Source organism: Pelobates fuscus, chromosome 4, assembly GCF_036172605.1.
Source record: "Pelobates fuscus isolate aPelFus1 chromosome 4, aPelFus1.pri, whole genome shotgun sequence".
Taxonomy (NCBI): domain Eukaryota; kingdom Metazoa; phylum Chordata; class Amphibia; order Anura; family Pelobatidae; genus Pelobates; species Pelobates fuscus.
In genome coordinates, this window is record NC_086320.1 from 82,505,024 (window position 1) to 82,524,395 (window position 19,372).

The following is a 19,372-nucleotide window of genomic DNA, read 5'->3' on the forward strand; positions in this document are numbered from 1 at the left end:
CATCTGCAAAAGATATTGCTTGCTCCTGTAATTTCCAATAAATGGATAGAAGATATGCTTTGACCTCATCCTCAATTTAACTCACAGCTTATTTACATGGATAGCTTTACCTAACCAGACAGATTTAACAAAAAAAATGCTAAAATAACCTAGCATAGGGGTTCCAACTTGGCATTTTAACTATGGTTGGATCTGCAAATCTCAGAGGTGTCTGCCAACGGACAGCTGGTAGAAAATGTTAGTAATTGGTCAACCATTGTGGGATGGCAATGCTTGGAAACTCCTAATCTGGCAGAAGCCAATGCCAGGAAAGTGCTGAAACACTATACAGATGTATCCAGCAGAGAAATGCCAGTTTGGAATTAGTTCATACAAAAGAAGAGCAGGGATTTATCAAACTAAAATGTGCTACTTTTAGGAAAGGTGCATTAATCTGCTTATGGGAAGTTAGTGACTTTTCAGTCTGTTAAATGGGATTGGCTGAGATGACATAATGGTTGATTGAATGATTAAAAGAAGGTGACAGTTAGAAGTGGCCTTTACTTGACTGTCAGCTACTGAATGTGACACATTAGTAGGTAACTTTTATTCCACACTATCTATCCATACAAATCACACAGTACCTTCTGAAGAGGAAAAAAAGAAGAGAACTGGACTTCTCTTCTATTTTTACTCATCAAATATTTGGTTCCTGGTACTGGGACTGGTCTGGTGCACCTAGATACATTTCAAATGGGTTTGAGTGCAGTTCCACATACCTTCTACACTACCTTCTGAAGACAGGAAACTCAATCCCCCATCTTACCACTGAACATTCACCTAACACTACCTACATCACATTCAACCATCTGAGTCTCTGGCTCAGGTTTCCAGACAGGCTATAGGCTAACAATCTGGGAAAAAGGACAGCTGATCAAAATAATCTACTACAGGTTCTGTTCTACTGATACTTTCTTCATACACTTTTGCAAACACTGCCGATTCTTAGCCAGGTATAAAACACTGCCTCTGTCTGAGGGCAGTGTCAGTTCATTGACTCTGAATTTGTGTTTCGTGATCCAGTGTTCTCCAGATGGCTCCTGAACTTGGCTTATCTCATAGTTTATTCTGACCTCATCTTTCCATGACTACTCTTCGGCTTGTCCTTGCCTGTACTGCGACTTGGAACTATATCCTGCACAGCCCCCGTGCACAGACTCCCAGTCCAGGTGACTTCTTACCTAGTCACCTTGGTTTGTGTTTATTTGCAAGGGTGAGCGTATAACTCTGCACGTCGGACTCCACATCAGGTAAGATCCTGACACACACACACATACACATCCAAATGTATTCCTACACAGTCAGATATACACTCATACATTAACATATGAATATTGTGACAACTTATACACCCACCAGTAACCAACTGCACAGCCACAGACCTGTTGGATGTTTTAGGAAGGGTTTTGGAGACAGTTATGTTTGTGAAATAACCTTAATGAAGCTTTTCCTACCCAAAACATTGTTTCAGAGTATTTTGGGGGTATTTAGTTAGTCATACACATGCCCTGTATTGTTGATTAATATATCTATACATACAATGATAATATACGGGGTATCTAGGTAGGTACCTGCATTGGACGCCTGTACTTTCTGCAGGCTGTCACGTGGGCAATGACACTGGCATGGGTCTCTTTGCTGACATTAATGCCATTCACTTTGATGATGCACTGCCCTGGATGAAGACCAGCAACTGCTGCAACCGTCCCTGCAATAAGAAAAATGAAAAATATCAAACGACAAATTAAAACGACAATTCTGTGGCTGATTTACCGTCCAGCTGCTGATTAAGTTGAATGTCTCACTTTTAAGCTCAGAAAAGCAATTTGAAGAGATGACACACTGAGAGATATATCAATTTAAGCACTTAGGAAAATCTTCCAAACCAGCACCCTGTGGGTAAGGTCAACGCGGCTGCAATGACTGTTTTGCAACCCCGATGACATTGAGTAATTGGATTACTTTACCAAAACCCTTTCAGTCAAAATTAAAGGAGAAGTTCCACTATGAATCTGAAAATGACATATATTATACATCAGGAGGATAACATTTACATCTGTCATAAATTTTACAAAATCACAATGTAAATAGACTATTATTATATAGAATAGATTGGTAATTACAGCTATCACATAGTTTGTTTGGATAACCAATGCTAACAGATCTAATACATTAAATGAACACACATATGGCAACATATCCCTGAAGAAGGTGACATTTTTTTTTTAAATAGCTAATTAGTGGTAATTAAAGAGAGCTATGTAACCTCTTGCAAACCTGACAAAATAGCTTCATTAAAAACTAAGTAAACACATGTTTAGATGTGATAAGTGATGACAGATCCTTTAAAGTCATTTCTTATTTCTTATGATTAAATGTTTTCAAACAATTAGATTCGTCACCAATATGTTTTAGTTGCAGGTAGGTATATAAAATCAGCGATTAAAGTGATATTCCCAACTTGGCATTTTGCTTTAATGTATATCAATAAACTGTTAAGTTAATAAAACATGACATTTTATTTTTAGCTACAGCATCTTTTTAGGTGTGTTGGGAATGAGCGGATACATTTCCAAGGCAACAATATAAATAGAAATAATATTTTTCTCACCTCTCCCAACAGCATGTACAACAGATGGTCCAAACCCTCTTATCTGAAAGCCCAGTCCTTCAGGAGAATCTGGAATTTTGACAGTCCTATGATTAAAAGAAATAAACATTCGTAATGTAAAAAGTAATCGATCTATCTAACAAATGTTAAACAATAAATTATTAAGGGTAATGTGGAGAGAGTGGTTCGGAGGCAACGTTCTTACAGTAGTGGTAAGCAAGGGAATATTCCTTATGATTACTCTTTTAGAACTTTATCTAGATCGTCTGTGTATACACAAACAGTTCAATGTGAATGTAACACTTTAAGTGAATACAAAGTGACTTTAACACATCAGGCCAAATTATTTAAATAAATGAAAAACAGCAACAACAAAAAATCCAATTGGCAAAAATGTGGAATTCTCTTTGAATTTACTTTGACTGCCAGACACAATTTACACTTTAGTGACTAAAGCTATACAAAAATAATCAGAAATACATCTGGTTAAATATTTATGGTGAGACTTTTATTACGGACAAAAATGTGCCGCTTTCTTGTCACTTCACCCTAATTTCCGGTCCGATAAATAAACCTTGCAGAGTGTTTCTTTTATTTAAAATGTTTTTCTTGGGTGGTAAATTGACTGAATAAACCCTGCAGATTGTACAGGCTCCTCTGCTGCCTTGTTAGACTTTAAAACACTTTGGTAATTTAATAAATCAAATATTATTTAGGCAACGTGATACCCAGAAACACCCTTCTAAATATTTTCTAGAAAAAAGATGACAATAATAGTTTGAAAAGGCTGCATTGAAATAATCTATCTGCAGAACTGTCAGAGAAAATATCAATTTCAGATGACATAGGATGGCTCAGTAGGCTTTGGGAAGTAATGTTGGTTTGTTCTCTATTCCTGCTGTGTTTTCACAACAGCCTTCTGTGCTGCTCAAAAAGTGCTAAAGAAAGTGCCATGGAAATTGATTCCTAGAGTCATCTATAATAAAGCACATTCCATTTCACGTGTTTCAAGATAAAAGTGTTTACATTATTTCTTTGTTTTTCATATATTTGTCAGTTGTGGCTTCCTTGTGGTGCCTTCTGAAATATGTGACATCAATGACATTTCACTGCTCACTTCCTTAAACTCAACCTGTCTAAAACAGAACTTCTGGTCTTTCCTCCCTCAAGTGTTGCTACTCCCGTATCTGTCTCCCTCCAAGACAACGGCGCCACCATCACCTCTACCTCGCGATTTGAGATGGTTAAAAGGAGCTGAACCTTTTCTGTGGAACTCCCTTCCCTTCTCCATTCGACTTTCACCCAGACTCCACTCCTTCAAAAAAAGCTTTAAAACCACACTTCTTCAGGAAAGCATATAATTTAAACTGTTAGATTTTCAGGATCTGATGGCCCAATGTAAAGCAAAAGGGCGCCAACGGAAATACTTTACAGGACACCATGCAAGCCCGAGGAGTCTATATCTAGAAAATAGGCAGTTTTTAAACAAGACACAGCTTCTTGACATGGCTTGTTGTTCAACATGGTATCTCCAGCCATGTATAACGGGGTAGGAAACTGCAGAGCTAATCATGGCAGACACAATATGTTTCTGGGTGGGATCAATGCCCTGCCCGCTCCTATGGACCAGCCTCCTCTGGGATAAGGTTAAAAAAATATACACATAAGGGGTATGATTTCAGATATTATTTTTCAGTCATTATTTTTATGGACATTACACCATAATTATATTGTTTCTTTCTTATCTTATCTTTTTAAACTGTCCATGGATTGCAGGATAAAAAAAAACTTACCAGGAAAGGTTAGAGGATCTTAACATGTATAGCTTGGAGGAAAGATGAGACAGGGAGGATATGATAGAAACATTTACAATAAAGGGAATCAACACAGTCAAGGAGGAGACTAGATTTAAAAGAAGAAAAACTACCACAATGAGAGGACATTAAATTCAATTAAATTAAATTAAATTAGAGGGGGAAATGTTTAAAAATATTATCAGGAAGTATTACTTTACTGAGAGGATAGTGGATGCATGAAATAGCCTTCCAGCTGAAATGGTAGTGGTTAACACAGTGAAGGAGATTAAGCATGCGTGGGATAGGCATAAGGCTATCCTAACTATAGGATAAGGCCAGGGACTAATGAAAGTATTTAGAAAATTTGGCAGACTAGATGGGCAGAATGCTTCTTATCTGCCGTCACATTCTATGTTTCTATGTTTCGAATTGTTACTTGACCCATTTATTTTGCATGTTCAGTTATACCAAAGTATGTAAAACAAAGCAGAAGACATTGACACGATACTGAGTGTGTGTCTGGGTCCCCTGATGTCCTACTGCATTACACCAGAGTACTGCACATGCCTCTTACAGTGGAGGAGTGACAGAGAAAATGAATAGGAAATTATCAGCACCAAAGGAGTAAATAACTGTGCTACTGATGTGACCTGCTATTAAATAACTTCATTATTATGTCATCGACTATCAAAAGGTTTGAGCAGGGTCAGAAACTATAACATAACCTATGTGCACTCAGATAAAAACTTGACCTCACTTAGACATAAATAGGAAAGGTGCTGAGAGAATTGCTACACAAGTTTATTGGAAGTAGTAATTTGTTCATCAAAATGTTTTATTTCATTTGTGTAAGTATCATAAAATGCAAATACTAAGAATTAATGTCAGAACACAAAGCACATAAAATGCTATCAAACATTAGCCGGAGACTCTGCATTATTAATGAACAAATCTCAAGGATGGTTAGAATTTAACCAAAAAGCTTTCATACAGACATTTAGATAATTTGACAGTATTTAAACATTGCATTTGTGATAGGGTTTAACTCTTTTTTCGTAGAATTTTAAAAACTGGTATTTCATTTTTAAACGGAGTTGAGGAAGAATGTTCATTATAGGAATAGAATGATCATAATAAAATGATGAATTAGTGCAGACATATCTATCACCAGGAACATACAGAGAATGATTTATAGTATGCAACTAGGCAATTTATTTCATATCTAAAAAAAAAAAATATTGGACCAGTGAAGGCCCTAAGGAGAGAGTAACAATGAAAAGGAGAGGATGCTCTGCCTTTAATACTTCCAAGGATAAAAGAATAGCGGGTAAAAAATTAGTGTAGAGGGAGAATTACACTTATACAGCTGGTACGGTATATGTACAAACGAGCTAAGGTCCAACTAGACAGTCACACAATGTGTCTAAAAAAACTCAAATAATGTCAGAACCCCTAGCTCCACACACTCCCAGCATGTATAATAGTGGCAGGTACAGCTAAAGGTAAAAATCACAGGGAGGAAGATGGAGGAACCGAGTCTCAATAACCATAAACCAAAAAAGGCTACTGAAAAGAATCTATCCCTGTGTTACCTTGGCACCGTGGACTAACCACTAATGCCTTCCTGAACCAGTCTCCCTGCCTAAAACTCTATACAAATAAACTAGTGCATACTAAATTAAAGTGCTACCATGTGAAGTGAAAACAAAAAAGAGAGAGCTACTCCCTCCCTAGGGCCTTCACTGGTCCAATATTAATTTATTTATTTTTCCTTTCATACTACCTGTGGGTCATCCCCCATCCTCAGTGAGAGTAACGATGGGAGTGCTTTTGGAGCTAATCCATCAGCCCCTTATCCTTGTCTTTTGGGGCTCTTGGATCGGCTCCTTTTTCCTTATTATTTTACCTCTTATATTATTTCATATCTACTATTTATTAAGTAGAGAAAGATCATTTAGGATTTATGAAATACAAAATGGAAGATAATGTAAAGTGGTTCCAGGTTTAGAATTTAAGGAAGAAGTGGAGATTGTTAACAGCCAATTTTATAATTTGTACTACATATCCTATAAACATATATAGATCTCAGAATGAGCAATGGATATATCACAGTGAGCAATGGATATATCACAGTGAGCAATGGATATATCATAGTGAGCAATGGATATATCATAGTGAGCAATGGATATCATAGTGAGAAATGGATATCATAGTGAGCAATGGATATATCAGAGTGAGCAATGGATATATCAGAGTGAGCAATGGATATATCAGAGTGAGCAATGGATATCATAGTGAGCAATGGATATATCATAGTGAGCAATGGATATCATAGTGAGAAATGGATATCATAGTGAGCAATGGATATATCAGAGTGAGCAATGGATATATCAGAGTGAGCAATGGATATATCAGAGTGAGCAATTGATATCAGAGTGAGCAATGGATATATCAGAGTGAGCAATGGATATCACAGTAAGCAATGGATATATCACAGTGAGCAATGGATATATCACAGTGAGCAATGGATATCACAGTGAGCAATGGATATCACAGTGAGCAATGGATATATCACTGTGAGCAATGGATATATCATAGTGAGCAATGGATATATCATAGTGAGCAATGGATATATCATAGTGAGCAATGGATATATCAGAGTGAGCAATGGATATATCAGAGTGAGCAATGGATATATCAGAGTGAGCAATGGATATATCAGAGTGAGCAATGGATATCACAGTGAGCAATGGATATATCAGAGTGAGCAATGGATATATCACTGTGAGCAATGGATATATCACAGTGAGCAATGGATATCAGAGTGAGCAATGGATATGTCATAGTGAGCAATGGATATATCACAGTGAGCAATGAATATATCACAGTGAACAATGGATATCAGAGTGAGCAATGGATATGTCATAGTGAGCAACGGATATCAGAGTAAGCAATGGATATATCACAGTGAGCAATGGATATATCAGAGTGAGCAATGGATGTATCAGAGTGAGCAATGGATATATCACTGTGAGCAATGGATATATCACTGTGAGCAATGGATATATCAGAGTGAGCAATGGATATATCAGAGTGAGCAATGGATATATCACTGTGAGCAATGGATATAACACAGTGAGCAATGGATATATCAGAGTGAGCAATGGATATATCACAGTAAGCAATAGATATATCACAGTGAGCAATAGATATATCAGAGTGAGCAATGGATATATCAGAGTGAGCAATTGATATATCATAGGGAGCAATGGATATATCAGAGTGAGCAATAGATATATCAGAGTGAGCAATAGATATATCAGAGTGAGCAATGGATATCAGAGTGAGCAATGGATATCATAGTGAGCAATGGATATATCAGAGTGAGCAATGGATATATCAGAGTGAGCAATGGATATATCAGAGTGAGCAATGGATATATCACTGTGAGCAATGGATATATCAGAGTGAGCAATGGATATATCAGAGTGAGCAATGGATCTTTCAGAGTGAGCAATGGATATATCAGAGTGAGCAATGGATATATCAGAGTGAGAAATGGATATATCAGAGTGAGAAATGGATTTATCAGAGTGAGAAATGGATTTATCAGAGTGAGAAATGGATATCAGAGTGAGCAATGGCTATCACTGAGCAATGGATCTCTCTACAAAGAAGGTAACCGGGCCTGCTTTTGAGTATAACAGGGATTATTTACAGGCTGCAAGGGCAATACATTATTTTTACTTTTGGTGGCAGGTTTAGGAAGTTGCATCTCAAATATCAACATTCAGGATAGTTGGCCAATTTAACACAAACCAATTGAATACAGTGATGTGCTTAATTAAAGAGTAAGTACTAAGTGTAGCTTTAATTAAGTACATCACTGTACTGGATATATCAGAGTGAGCAATGGATATATCAGAGTGAGCAATGGATATATCAGAGTGAGCAATGGATATATCACAGTAAGCAATAGATATATCAGAGTAAGCAATAGATATATCAGAGTGAGCAATAGATATATCAGAGTGAGCAATGGATATATCAGAGTGAGCAATGGATATATCACAGTAAGCAATAGATATATCAGAGTAAGCAATAGATATATCAGAGTGAGCAATAGATATATCAGAGTGAGCAATGGATATATCAGAGTGAGCAATGGATATATCAGAGTGAGCAATGGATATATCAGAGTGAGCAATGGATATCAGAGTGAGCAATGGATATATCAGAGTGAGCAATGGATATATCACAGTGAGCAATGGATATATCAAAGTGAGCAATGGATATATCACAGTGAGCAATGGATATATCAGAGTGAGCAATGGATATATCAGAGTGAGCAATGGATATATCAGAGTGAGCAATGGATATATCAGAGTGAGCAATGGATATCAGAGTGAGCAATGGATATCAGAGTGAGCAATGGATATCAGAGTGAGCAATGGATATATCAGAGTGAGCAATGGATATCACAGTGAGCAATGGATATATCACAGTGAGCAATGGATATATCACAGTGAGCAATGGATATATCACAGTGAGCAATGGATATCATAGTGAGCAATGGATATATCATAGTGAGCAATGGATATATCAGAGTGAGCAATGGATATATCAGAGTGAGCAATGGATATATCAGAGTGAGCAATGGATATATCAGAGTGAGCAATGGATATATCAGAGTGAGCAATGGATATATCAGAGTGAGCAATGGATATCATAGTGAGCAATGGATAGATCAGAGTGAGCAATGGATATATCAGAGTGAGCAATGGATATAACAGAGTGAGCAATGGATATATCACAGTGAGCAATGGATATCAGAGTGAGCAATGGATATGTCATAGTGAGCAATGGATATATCACAGTGAGCAATGAATATATCACAGTGAGCAATGGATATGTCATAGTGAGCAACGGATATCAGAGTGAGCAATGGATATATCAGAGTGAGCAATGGATATATCAGAGTGAGCAATGGATATCATAGTGAGCAATGGATATATCATAGTGAGCAATGGATATATCATAGTGAGCAATGGATATATCACTGTGAGCAATGGATATATCACAGTGAGCAATGGATATATCACAGTGAGCAATGGATATATCACAGTGAGCAATGGATATATCACAGTGAGCAATGGATATATCACTGTGAGCAATGGATATAACACAGTGAGCAATGGATATATCAGAGTGAGCAATGGATATATCACAGTAAGCAATAGATATATCACAGTGAGCAATAGATATATCAGAGTGAGCAATGGATATATCAGAGTGAGCAATTGATATATCATAGGGAGCAATGGATATATCAGAGTGAGCAATGGATATCATAGTGAGCAATGGATATATCAGAGTGAGCAATGGATATATCAGAGTGAGCAATGGATATATCACTGTGAGCAATGGATATATCAGAGTGAGCAATGGATCTTTCAGAGTGAGCAATAAATATATCAGAGTGAGCAATGGATATATCAGAGTGAGAAATGGATATATCAGAGTGAGCAATGGATTTATCAGAGTGAGAAATGGATATATCAGAGTGAGCAATGGATATCAGAGTGAGCAATGGCTATCACTGTGAGCAATGGATCTCTCTACAAAGAAGGTAACCGGGCCTGCTTTTGAGTATAACAGGGATTATTTACAGGCTGCAAGGGCAATACATTATTTTTACTTTTGGTGGCAGGTTTAGGAAGTTGCATCTCAAATATCAACATTCAGGATAGTTGGCCAATTTTACACAAACCAATTGAATACAGTGATGTGCTTAATTAAAGAGTAAGTACTAAGTGTAGCTTTAATTAAGTACATAACTGTACTGGATATATCACAGTGAGCAATGGATATATCAGAGTGAGCAATGGATATATCACTGTGAGCAATGGATATAACACAGTGAGCAATGGATATAACACAGTGAGCAATGGATATATCAGAGTGAGCAATGGATATATCAGAGTAAGCAATAGATATATCACAGTGAGCAATAGATATATCAGAGTGAGCAATGGATATATCAGAGTGAGCAATTGATATGTCATAGGGAGCAATGGATATATCAGAGTGAGCAATGGATATCATAGTGAGCAATGGATATATCAGAGTGAGCAATGGATATATCACAGTGAGCAATGGATATATCACAGTGAGCAATGGATATATCACAGTGAGCAATGGATATATCACAGTGAGCAATGGATATATCACAGTGAGCAATGGATATATCAGAGTGAGCAATGGATATATCAGAGTGAGCAATGGATATATCAGAGTGAGCAATGGATATATCAGAGTGAGCAATGGATATATCACTGTGAGCAATGGATATATGACAGTGAGCAATGGATATATCAGAGTGAGCAATGGATATAACACAGTGAGCAATGGATATAACACAGTGAGCAATGGATATAACACAGTGAGCAATGGATATATCAGAGTGAGCAATGGATATATCAGAGTGAGCAATGGATATGTCATAGGGAGCAATGGATATATCAGAGTGAGCAATGGATATGTCATAGGGAGCAATGGATATATCAGAGTGAGCAATGGATATCATAGTGAGCAATGGATATATCACAGTGAGCAATGGATATATCACAGTGAGCAATGGATATATCACAGTGAGCAATGGATATATCAGAGTGAGCAATGGATATATCACTGTGAGCAATGGATATATCAGAGTGAGCAATGGATCTTTCAGAGTGAGCAATGGATATATCAGAGTGAGCAATGGATTTATCAGAGTGAGAAATGGATATATCAGAGTGAGCAATGGATATATCACAGTGAGCAATGGATATATCACAGTGAGTAATGAATATATCACAGTGAACAATGGATATGTCATAGTGAGCAACAGATATCAGAGTGAGCAATGGATATATCACAGTGAGCAACGGATATATCAGAGTGAGCAATGGATATATCAGAGTGAGCAATGGATATATCAGAGTGAGCAATGGATATATCAGAGTGAGCAATGGATATATCACTGTGATCAATGGATATATGACAGTGAGCAATGGATATATCAGAGTGAGCAATGGATATATCAGAGTGAGCAATGGATATATCACTGTGAGCAATGGATATAACACAGTGAGCAATGGATATAACACAGTGAGCAATGGATATAACACAGTGAGCAATGGATATATCAGAGTGAGCAATGGATATATCAGAGTGAGCAATGGATTTATCAGAGTGAGAAATGGATATATCAGAGTGAGCAATGGATATCAGAGTGAGCAATGGCCATCACTGTGAGCAATGGATCTCTCTACAAAGAAGGTAACCGGGCCTGCTTTTGAGTATAACAGGGATTATTTACAGGCTGCAAGGGCAATACATTATTTTTACTTTTGGTGGCAGGTTTAGGAAGTTGCATGTCAAATATCAACATTCAGGATAGTTGGCCAATTTAACACAAACCAATTGAATACAGTGATGTGCTTAATTAAAGAGTAAGTACTAAGTGTAGCTTTAATTAAGTACATCACTGTACTGGATATATCAGAGTGAGCAATGGATATATCAGAGTGAGCAATGGATATAACACAGTGAGCAATGGATATAACACAGTGAGCAATGGATATATCAGAGTGAGCAATGGATATATCAGAGTGAGCAATGGATATATCAGAGTGAGCAATGGATATATCAGAGTGAGCAATTGATATATCATAGGGAGCAATGGATATATCAGAGTGAGCAATGGATATCATAGTGAGCAATGGATATATCAGAGTGAGCAATGGATATATCACAGTGAGCAATGGATATATCAGAGTGAGCAATGGATATATCAGAGTGAGCAATGGATATATCAGAGTGAGCAATGGATCTTTCAGAGTGAGCAATGGATATATCAGAGTGAGCAATGAATATATAAGAGTGAGCAATGGATATATCAGAGTGAGCAATGGATATATCAGAGTGAGCAATGGATATATCAGAGTGAGCAATGGATATATCAGAGTGAGCAATGGATTTATCAGAGTGAGAAATGGATATATCAGAGTGAGCAATGGATATAAGAGTGAGCAGTGGCTATCACTGTGAGCAATGGATCTCTCTACAAAGAAGGTAACCGGGCCTGCTTTTGAGTATAACAGGGATTATTTACAGGCTGCAAGGGCAATACATTATTTTTACTTTTGGTGGCAGGTTTAGGAAGTTGCATGTCAAATATCAACATTCAGGATAGTTGGCCAATTTAACACAAACCAATTGAATACAGTGATGTGCTTAATTAAAGAGTAAGTACTAAGTGTAGCTTTAATTAAGTACATCACTGTACTGGATATATCAGAGTGAGCAATGGATATAACACAGTGAGCAATGGATATAACACAGTGAGCAATGGATATAACACAGTGAGCAATGGATATATCAGAGTGAGCAATGGATATATCAGAGTGAGCAATGGATATATCAGAGTGAGCAATGGATATATCAGAGTGAGCAATGGATATATCATAGGGAGCAATGGATATATCAGAGTGAGCAATGGATATCATAGTGAGCAATGGATATATCAGAGTGAGCAATGGATATATCACAGTGAGCAATGGATATATCAGAGTGAGCAATGGATATATCAGAGTGAGCAATGGATCTTTCAGAGTGAGCAATGGATATATCAGAGTGAGCAATGAATATATAAGAGTGAGCAATGGATATATCAGAGTGAGCAATGGATATATCAGAGTGAGCAATGGATATATCAGAGTGAGCAATGGATTTATCAGAGTGAGAAATGGATATATCAGAGTGAGCAATGGATATAAGAGTGAGCAGTGGCTATCACTGTGAGCAATGGATCTCTCTACAAAGAAGGTAACCGGGCCTGCTTTTGAGTATAACAGGGATTATTTACAGGCTGCAAGGGCAATACATTATTTTTACTTTTGGTGGCAGGTTTAGGAAGTTGCATGTCAAATATCAACATTCAGGATAGTTGGCCAATTTAACACAAACCGATTGAATACAGTGATGTGCTTAATTAAAGAGTAAGTACTAAGTGTAGCTTTAATTAAGTACATCACTGTATTAGATTGGTTTGAGCTGATTTAATTTAAGTACTGTCTGTTGAGTGTATGCAGCGGTGAATAGTTATTTGGCCATTTTATTTAATTAAAATTGTCATACCTTCTTCATGGGACATAAATGGAATTTTCTGCTTCTACACATCATTTTCTGATACTTTAACAACATCCCTCACATTTTCCATATAGACAATTCTCCCACCAAATTGGTATATTATTATATATTTTTGTAACAACTATCATTTGTTGTGCCTTCATGTAGCACAATTTGTATTAATTTCTACCATTTTATACGTCTTAGAGTTAGTGTTGAGAAATTTTATAATGGATATAACTTTACATTTGGAAAAAGAAATAGACAAAACAACTGCAGAATCGATTAAAAAAATAAAAGCCAAAACAAGCCAGTTGCCAATGGAAAGTAGAAATCTCCATCAGAAAAATTAAGAATAGAAGAACATTATGGTTAATGTCTGGAAAAATGTAATTCAGAAATACAATTTACAGATGAAAGTGGCTTTTGTTGGCATGTTTATATTTTTAATATGTAATTCCCATTTCTAGTTTTCATATTTTAATAAATAGGGTAGGAAAAAAATATGCAAAAAGGAGTGCAATCAACAATAAGGTAAAATCTATCATACACAGTGTAACGCAATACACATAATGGGTGGGATAAGCCATTACTAAGATAGACCATATAGACCATATCTGTAACATGGATAAGAATGTGGAACCTAAGCAAGATCATAACTTGGTAAGCTTCAATGGCCTTAATGAGGCGTCTAAATGATTTAATTATGTTAGAGAAACTTTCCAATTGATATACCGTACTGTCAGAAGTCACCATTAAAGTATATGGACATTTTTGTAGCTAAATCTTTGTAAGTTTGTTAAATTGAGGCCAATGTGAGTTACCTTAATTGATGTATGACCTTGATGTTCTAAATGGTAAGCTCTTCCATTGGTTTCCATGGTGATTATTTTTATTACGTTAGACACATTTTTAGAACAGAACACATTGATACATCTTCCCCTGAGTACAAAAATAAACTTTGCTTTGTTGACATGACAACTTCCTGTCTCAATCAATTGTAGTCTTTTTGCTATAGTCTTCTAAAGAATATGAGTCTCAGGACTACACATCTTGAAAATGAGATGGTGTATCTACACAGCCATAGAATTATTGTTTACACAGCACTGTGCAGCACTGACCAACAAGCAAGGCGTTGCAACAGAAGGTACTGAGGGCTGTGCTCAAATCAGTTAAGGTTCCAAGGGGAGTAAGAGAAAGGTATAATTAAACAAAATATATAGAAATGATTGGTTTCTAGAAGAGTTTACAACACTTTTTTTTGTTAAATTACACATTTGGAGTAAATTAAGGGACGTGTGAGCAAAATGAACTCCTCGGTTGCCAAAAATATATATAAACGTTTTTACTTTCAATTTGTAGTAAGCAATAGAAAAGGATATTTTATCCCTTGAATACCTTAGGGATTCAAAGTGTAAATTTCTTTGGCAATCCTTCATTTTCAGGCCAGAAATGTCCATATCTACCAACATTGGTAGAATTCAAGGAGGCATATCCAGTAATGCAGCATGTGTCACAGGTGGCACCCATTACAGGGTGTCTGTCTGATATCAAGCATTCTTAGCTGACAGACAACATTCTAACCATCCCCCATCTGTTTAAAATATTTAAAAATATAGATACCATGTAATCTCTAAATGTTATCCCTAATGCTACTGCAAAGGATTAACAAGTAATACTTAATGCTAAAGGGACACTACTGAAGTGGTCTGGGTGCAGTGTTCCTATTGCACTTAGTGCTGCAATGTTTACACTGCAGCTCTAAGTCTGCTTCCAGTGGCTGTTTGGGAGACATTGGGTAAACATTCCTGGATCCAAACGGACCTTTGGTCTGGTAACTGACTCTGGACATCCTAACGCTCTGCATGAGGACATCTAGCAACAGATTTTTTCCCTATGGAAAAGCATTGAGTCAATGCGCACTAGCACCCTCTCGTTGCGGGACGTCGGAGGGGGTGAAGCTGCGACCTAGCGCCGAGGGACGCCGGTGCCACTGGGATCAGGGTTTAACCCTTTATTTTCCCTCGGGGGCACGTGGGAGATGGGAGGCAGAGGGAGCTTTAGAGACAGCAATACAGCTTTGTATTCCTGGCACTTTTAGTATCCCTTTAATAATATTTTCTGGTAATATTGGAGATCCTGTCTAAGGATATCAAAATATCTTAAAAAATATTACTCACATATCTGTAAGGGATAAACAAGTCATTCAAAAATAAAAACAATAAAGAAAAAAAAAAAAACTATCTGTGAACAGCAGTCTTAAAACAAAATGGTGATTTCTTCTATATGTGCAGTATCTCACAAAAGTGAGTACACCCCTCACATTTTTGTAAATATTTAATTTATTTTATTTGGACATTTCCACTTAGGGGTGTACTCACTTTTGTTGGCTGTGTCTAGTTATTTTGAGGGGACAGCAAATTTAAACTGTTATACAGGCTATACACGTACTACTTTACATTGTAGCAGAGTGTCATTTCTTCAGTGTTGTCACATGAAAAGCTATAATAAAATATTTACAAAAATGTGAGGGGTGAGCTCACTTTCGTGAGATACTGTATGTTAATTATGTACACTATGTCACAAATGAAAAACATGCTAATATTTAGACATGTGCAATTTGCTTTGTTCCAAATGTAAATTCGAACGAATTTCAGGAAAATCGGACATTCAGATGCTTCCGAATATCCGAACTGCCGATTTCCGGAGATTCGAACCGAACCGAATTGCCAGATTTCGGAAGTGCCGAAGTGCTATGGATTTCTGAACAGTGGCAAAACAAGAGAGGGAGGGACATTACGTGAATGATGACAGGAATCTAGACCAATAAGCTAATTCCTGGCATTGGGAGCCCTATAGATGTGCAAGTGGTTGTGGTGGCAGTCCGGGCACCTAATCCAAACCCTAGATGTGTTAGTGGTTGTGGTGGTTAGGGTTAGGCGTTAGGGTTAAGGTTAAGGTTAGGGGTAGGGATTAGGGAGCCTTGCAGATTTGTAAGTGGTTGTGGTGGCAAGAGAGGGATGCTTATGAATGTCCGAATTGCCGCAGTCCCGAATATTGGAACTACCGAACCGAGACGAAGTGCCGAATTATTTTACTTACCCGAAACTCCGAACTGAAAAAATGTTTTTGTCCATGCACATCCCTACTAATATCCCTATTAAAAAACACAAACAAGTGTTTCATAGTGAAGGGGTTGGGTATTTATTTCCAGTCATGTCTTTAAAATTGCCCATGTTCTTTTAAAAAGAATGTACAAAATTACTTGAAAATTCTAATATTGCTTATATTGCTTAAATTGTACCTCTGATGGTATGCACAAGATAAGCTTAAATTAAAGTGTAGGCAACTACATCTATATGATATAGAGGCCAAAAATGCCAGGAAAATATATTTTGTGATTACAATTTAAAGATCTTGAAAACTTTGCTTCTAACCCCATCTGCTAATTATTTGTTGGCACTGACCTTTTGGTCAATGGCCTAAAGCACTTGTAGGCAACTTTCTGCACTCCAGATGTTGTGGACCTCATCTTACATTATGCTCTTCAAGCCATAATGCTGACAAAGCATCAAGGAAGACATAGGCCACGACATCTGGAGTGTTGAACATGCCAACAGGTCTATACCAACAGTTGAGTGACAGAGGAGTACAGGATGACCCTTCTACATATAGTTCTCCTGCTCTCCCTCATACTGTAATTCCAACAGCAAGGACTTCTCGCATTTGCTAATGGAATTGAGATCTAAATTGACTAATGTCACTCTGCTGTGATGCTTATGCTTTGAAGGCGTATTACCATGCTTGAGGACATTCCACATGGTTAATGAAGTTGTTGCTATCCACATTACGTGATGTGAGACTTGTCCATCAGAGCGATGTGATTGGTTGGCTTCTAAGGCAGAATCTTTGATGGATTCACTTAGATTCCCTTTGAAAATGAGTATGTTCCAGTACGCTCAGTATTTTTAGCAAAATATCTTGCCATATATTTTTATTTTGAGCACCTGCCTTAAAGAAGAGAACCAGTAGTTGGATGCGTGTTAGCACCATCCTACTTTTCATTAGGAACTGCGTCAAAGGGTGTGGTTTTCAAACAAATCTCAGAATTAAGGCCGAAAAATTATTCTTTCACCTAGCTAGAAGTTATTTCCTACATGGATTTGGAAGCATTAATGTTGCAAATTTTACATCCCCTCTACTCCACATTTCATACTTGTGGACAATACACAAAATTATATTTGTAACTGCAACTTCAGCCAGTTACTCCTATAAATACAGTAAATTTAAACATTCCATTTGTCTTCTGTCTGCCGGAGGAGCTTTTACCTGAGAGGACATTCTTGCACAGACATATAAACCAAATGCAAGTATTAAATCTATTTTACACTCTGTAAATTATATTATGCACGCAGAAACTGTCTTCAAGTCCTGTTTTTAGATTAAGAACTCATTTGGTTTCATCTGTCAATGTTCTGGATAAACTGATCTATAGTTATATCAATTGCCAGTAACACTCTCTCCTGCCAAATCCTACTCCCTTAAGCATGGAACGACTGCATCCAATTATGGTACACTGTGGGAAACAATGTTTGACCCTCAGTACATTGCTTTTTGCTGCTTTGTGTAAAACCAACTAAAATAATTAACTATATTCTACTTTTTGCTATTTTAATCCTGCCAAAAGTTGCTAAACCACATTTGGATCTTTACTAAATGTTAGCGTTGAGTAGAGAGTGTTATTGTTAATATTAATGGAAAACCCTAATCTCAACACTTTCTCTGTTACCTAATATGGAACACACACATAGCACACAAGAGACAGACAGTACAACATAATAACATGCATCAGAATAAGCTACAAATGTCAATACGCACACGCACAGCTTCAGTTGTTGAATGTAATGTTACGGAGCGGAACTGTTACTTCCCAGGATTTAAAATGTACTGTTCACCTATCGCCTCTATTAAGCAAATAAGTGTTGAGAGGTCAGTTAAAAAAAAAATAAATACACGCAGTAATCCTGGAATTGGGCACAACCATCTTGGCCTACGTGCTGGGTGTGCCGGTTGTGCCTAGGCATCCCCTAATGCAGCCAACTGCTAAACAAGCCAGAAGAAAGGTCAAAAGGTCTCCCTGACCGGCCCTTCATTCCATGGTCATAGGGATGGCTCTACATGGTTCCCTACAGTGACTTCCCATTTCAGCTCCTAGCTCTCCACTACAGCCCCTGTACACCGCTACAGGCCCTAATACCCAACACAGTGCATAATAGAATAACCTGTGCATAAAAGTAAAAGCAAAGTGAATAATTACTAAACCCCTTGAATCATTTGTAAGAGAAAATTGGTCGCAGGCAATACAATTAAAGGCACCAAAGAAGGCAAAAAAAAAAAGAAAATCTGGGGGGAAAAAAGCAAAACACTAACAAGAAATCCAGCAGCTGGAACACATATATATCTCCCACTACAGCCCATAAATCACAATGCAATCCCTAACCCCCCACTACTGCCTTTAATCCCCTCTACAGTACCTAAAAGTTAACAGTCCCATGTATGCTGGTGCCTACTATGGTACGACAAATGGGGATTTTCCCATGCAAACATAAGTATATTTGTGTTCTGAAGCACCCTTACTTGTTTGGATACTTCCAAAGTTGGTGGGGAATGTCCTGTGTCACATCGCAGCCATTTGTTTTTGGAGGTATTGATTGAACACCTACAGCCACAGAAGTGACTCCATTTTCTGCAC

General features: G+C 37.3%; 1 protein-coding gene across 1 annotated transcript in view; it reads right to left on the reverse strand.

Annotated features, from left to right (window-relative positions):
* PREX2 (phosphatidylinositol-3,4,5-trisphosphate dependent Rac exchange factor 2) overlaps positions 1-19,372 on the reverse strand; it is a 331,151-nt gene that overhangs the window by 150,959 nt on the left and 160,820 nt on the right. Inside the window, exons 19-20 of the mRNA XM_063451343.1 lie at positions 2,651-2,736; positions 1,611-1,747 (exon numbers count right to left, since the gene is read on the reverse strand). Of these exons, the coding sequence (XP_063307413.1) occupies positions 1,611-1,747; positions 2,651-2,736 (223 nt within the window). The remainder of the gene's footprint in view (positions 1-1,610; positions 1,748-2,650; positions 2,737-19,372) is intronic.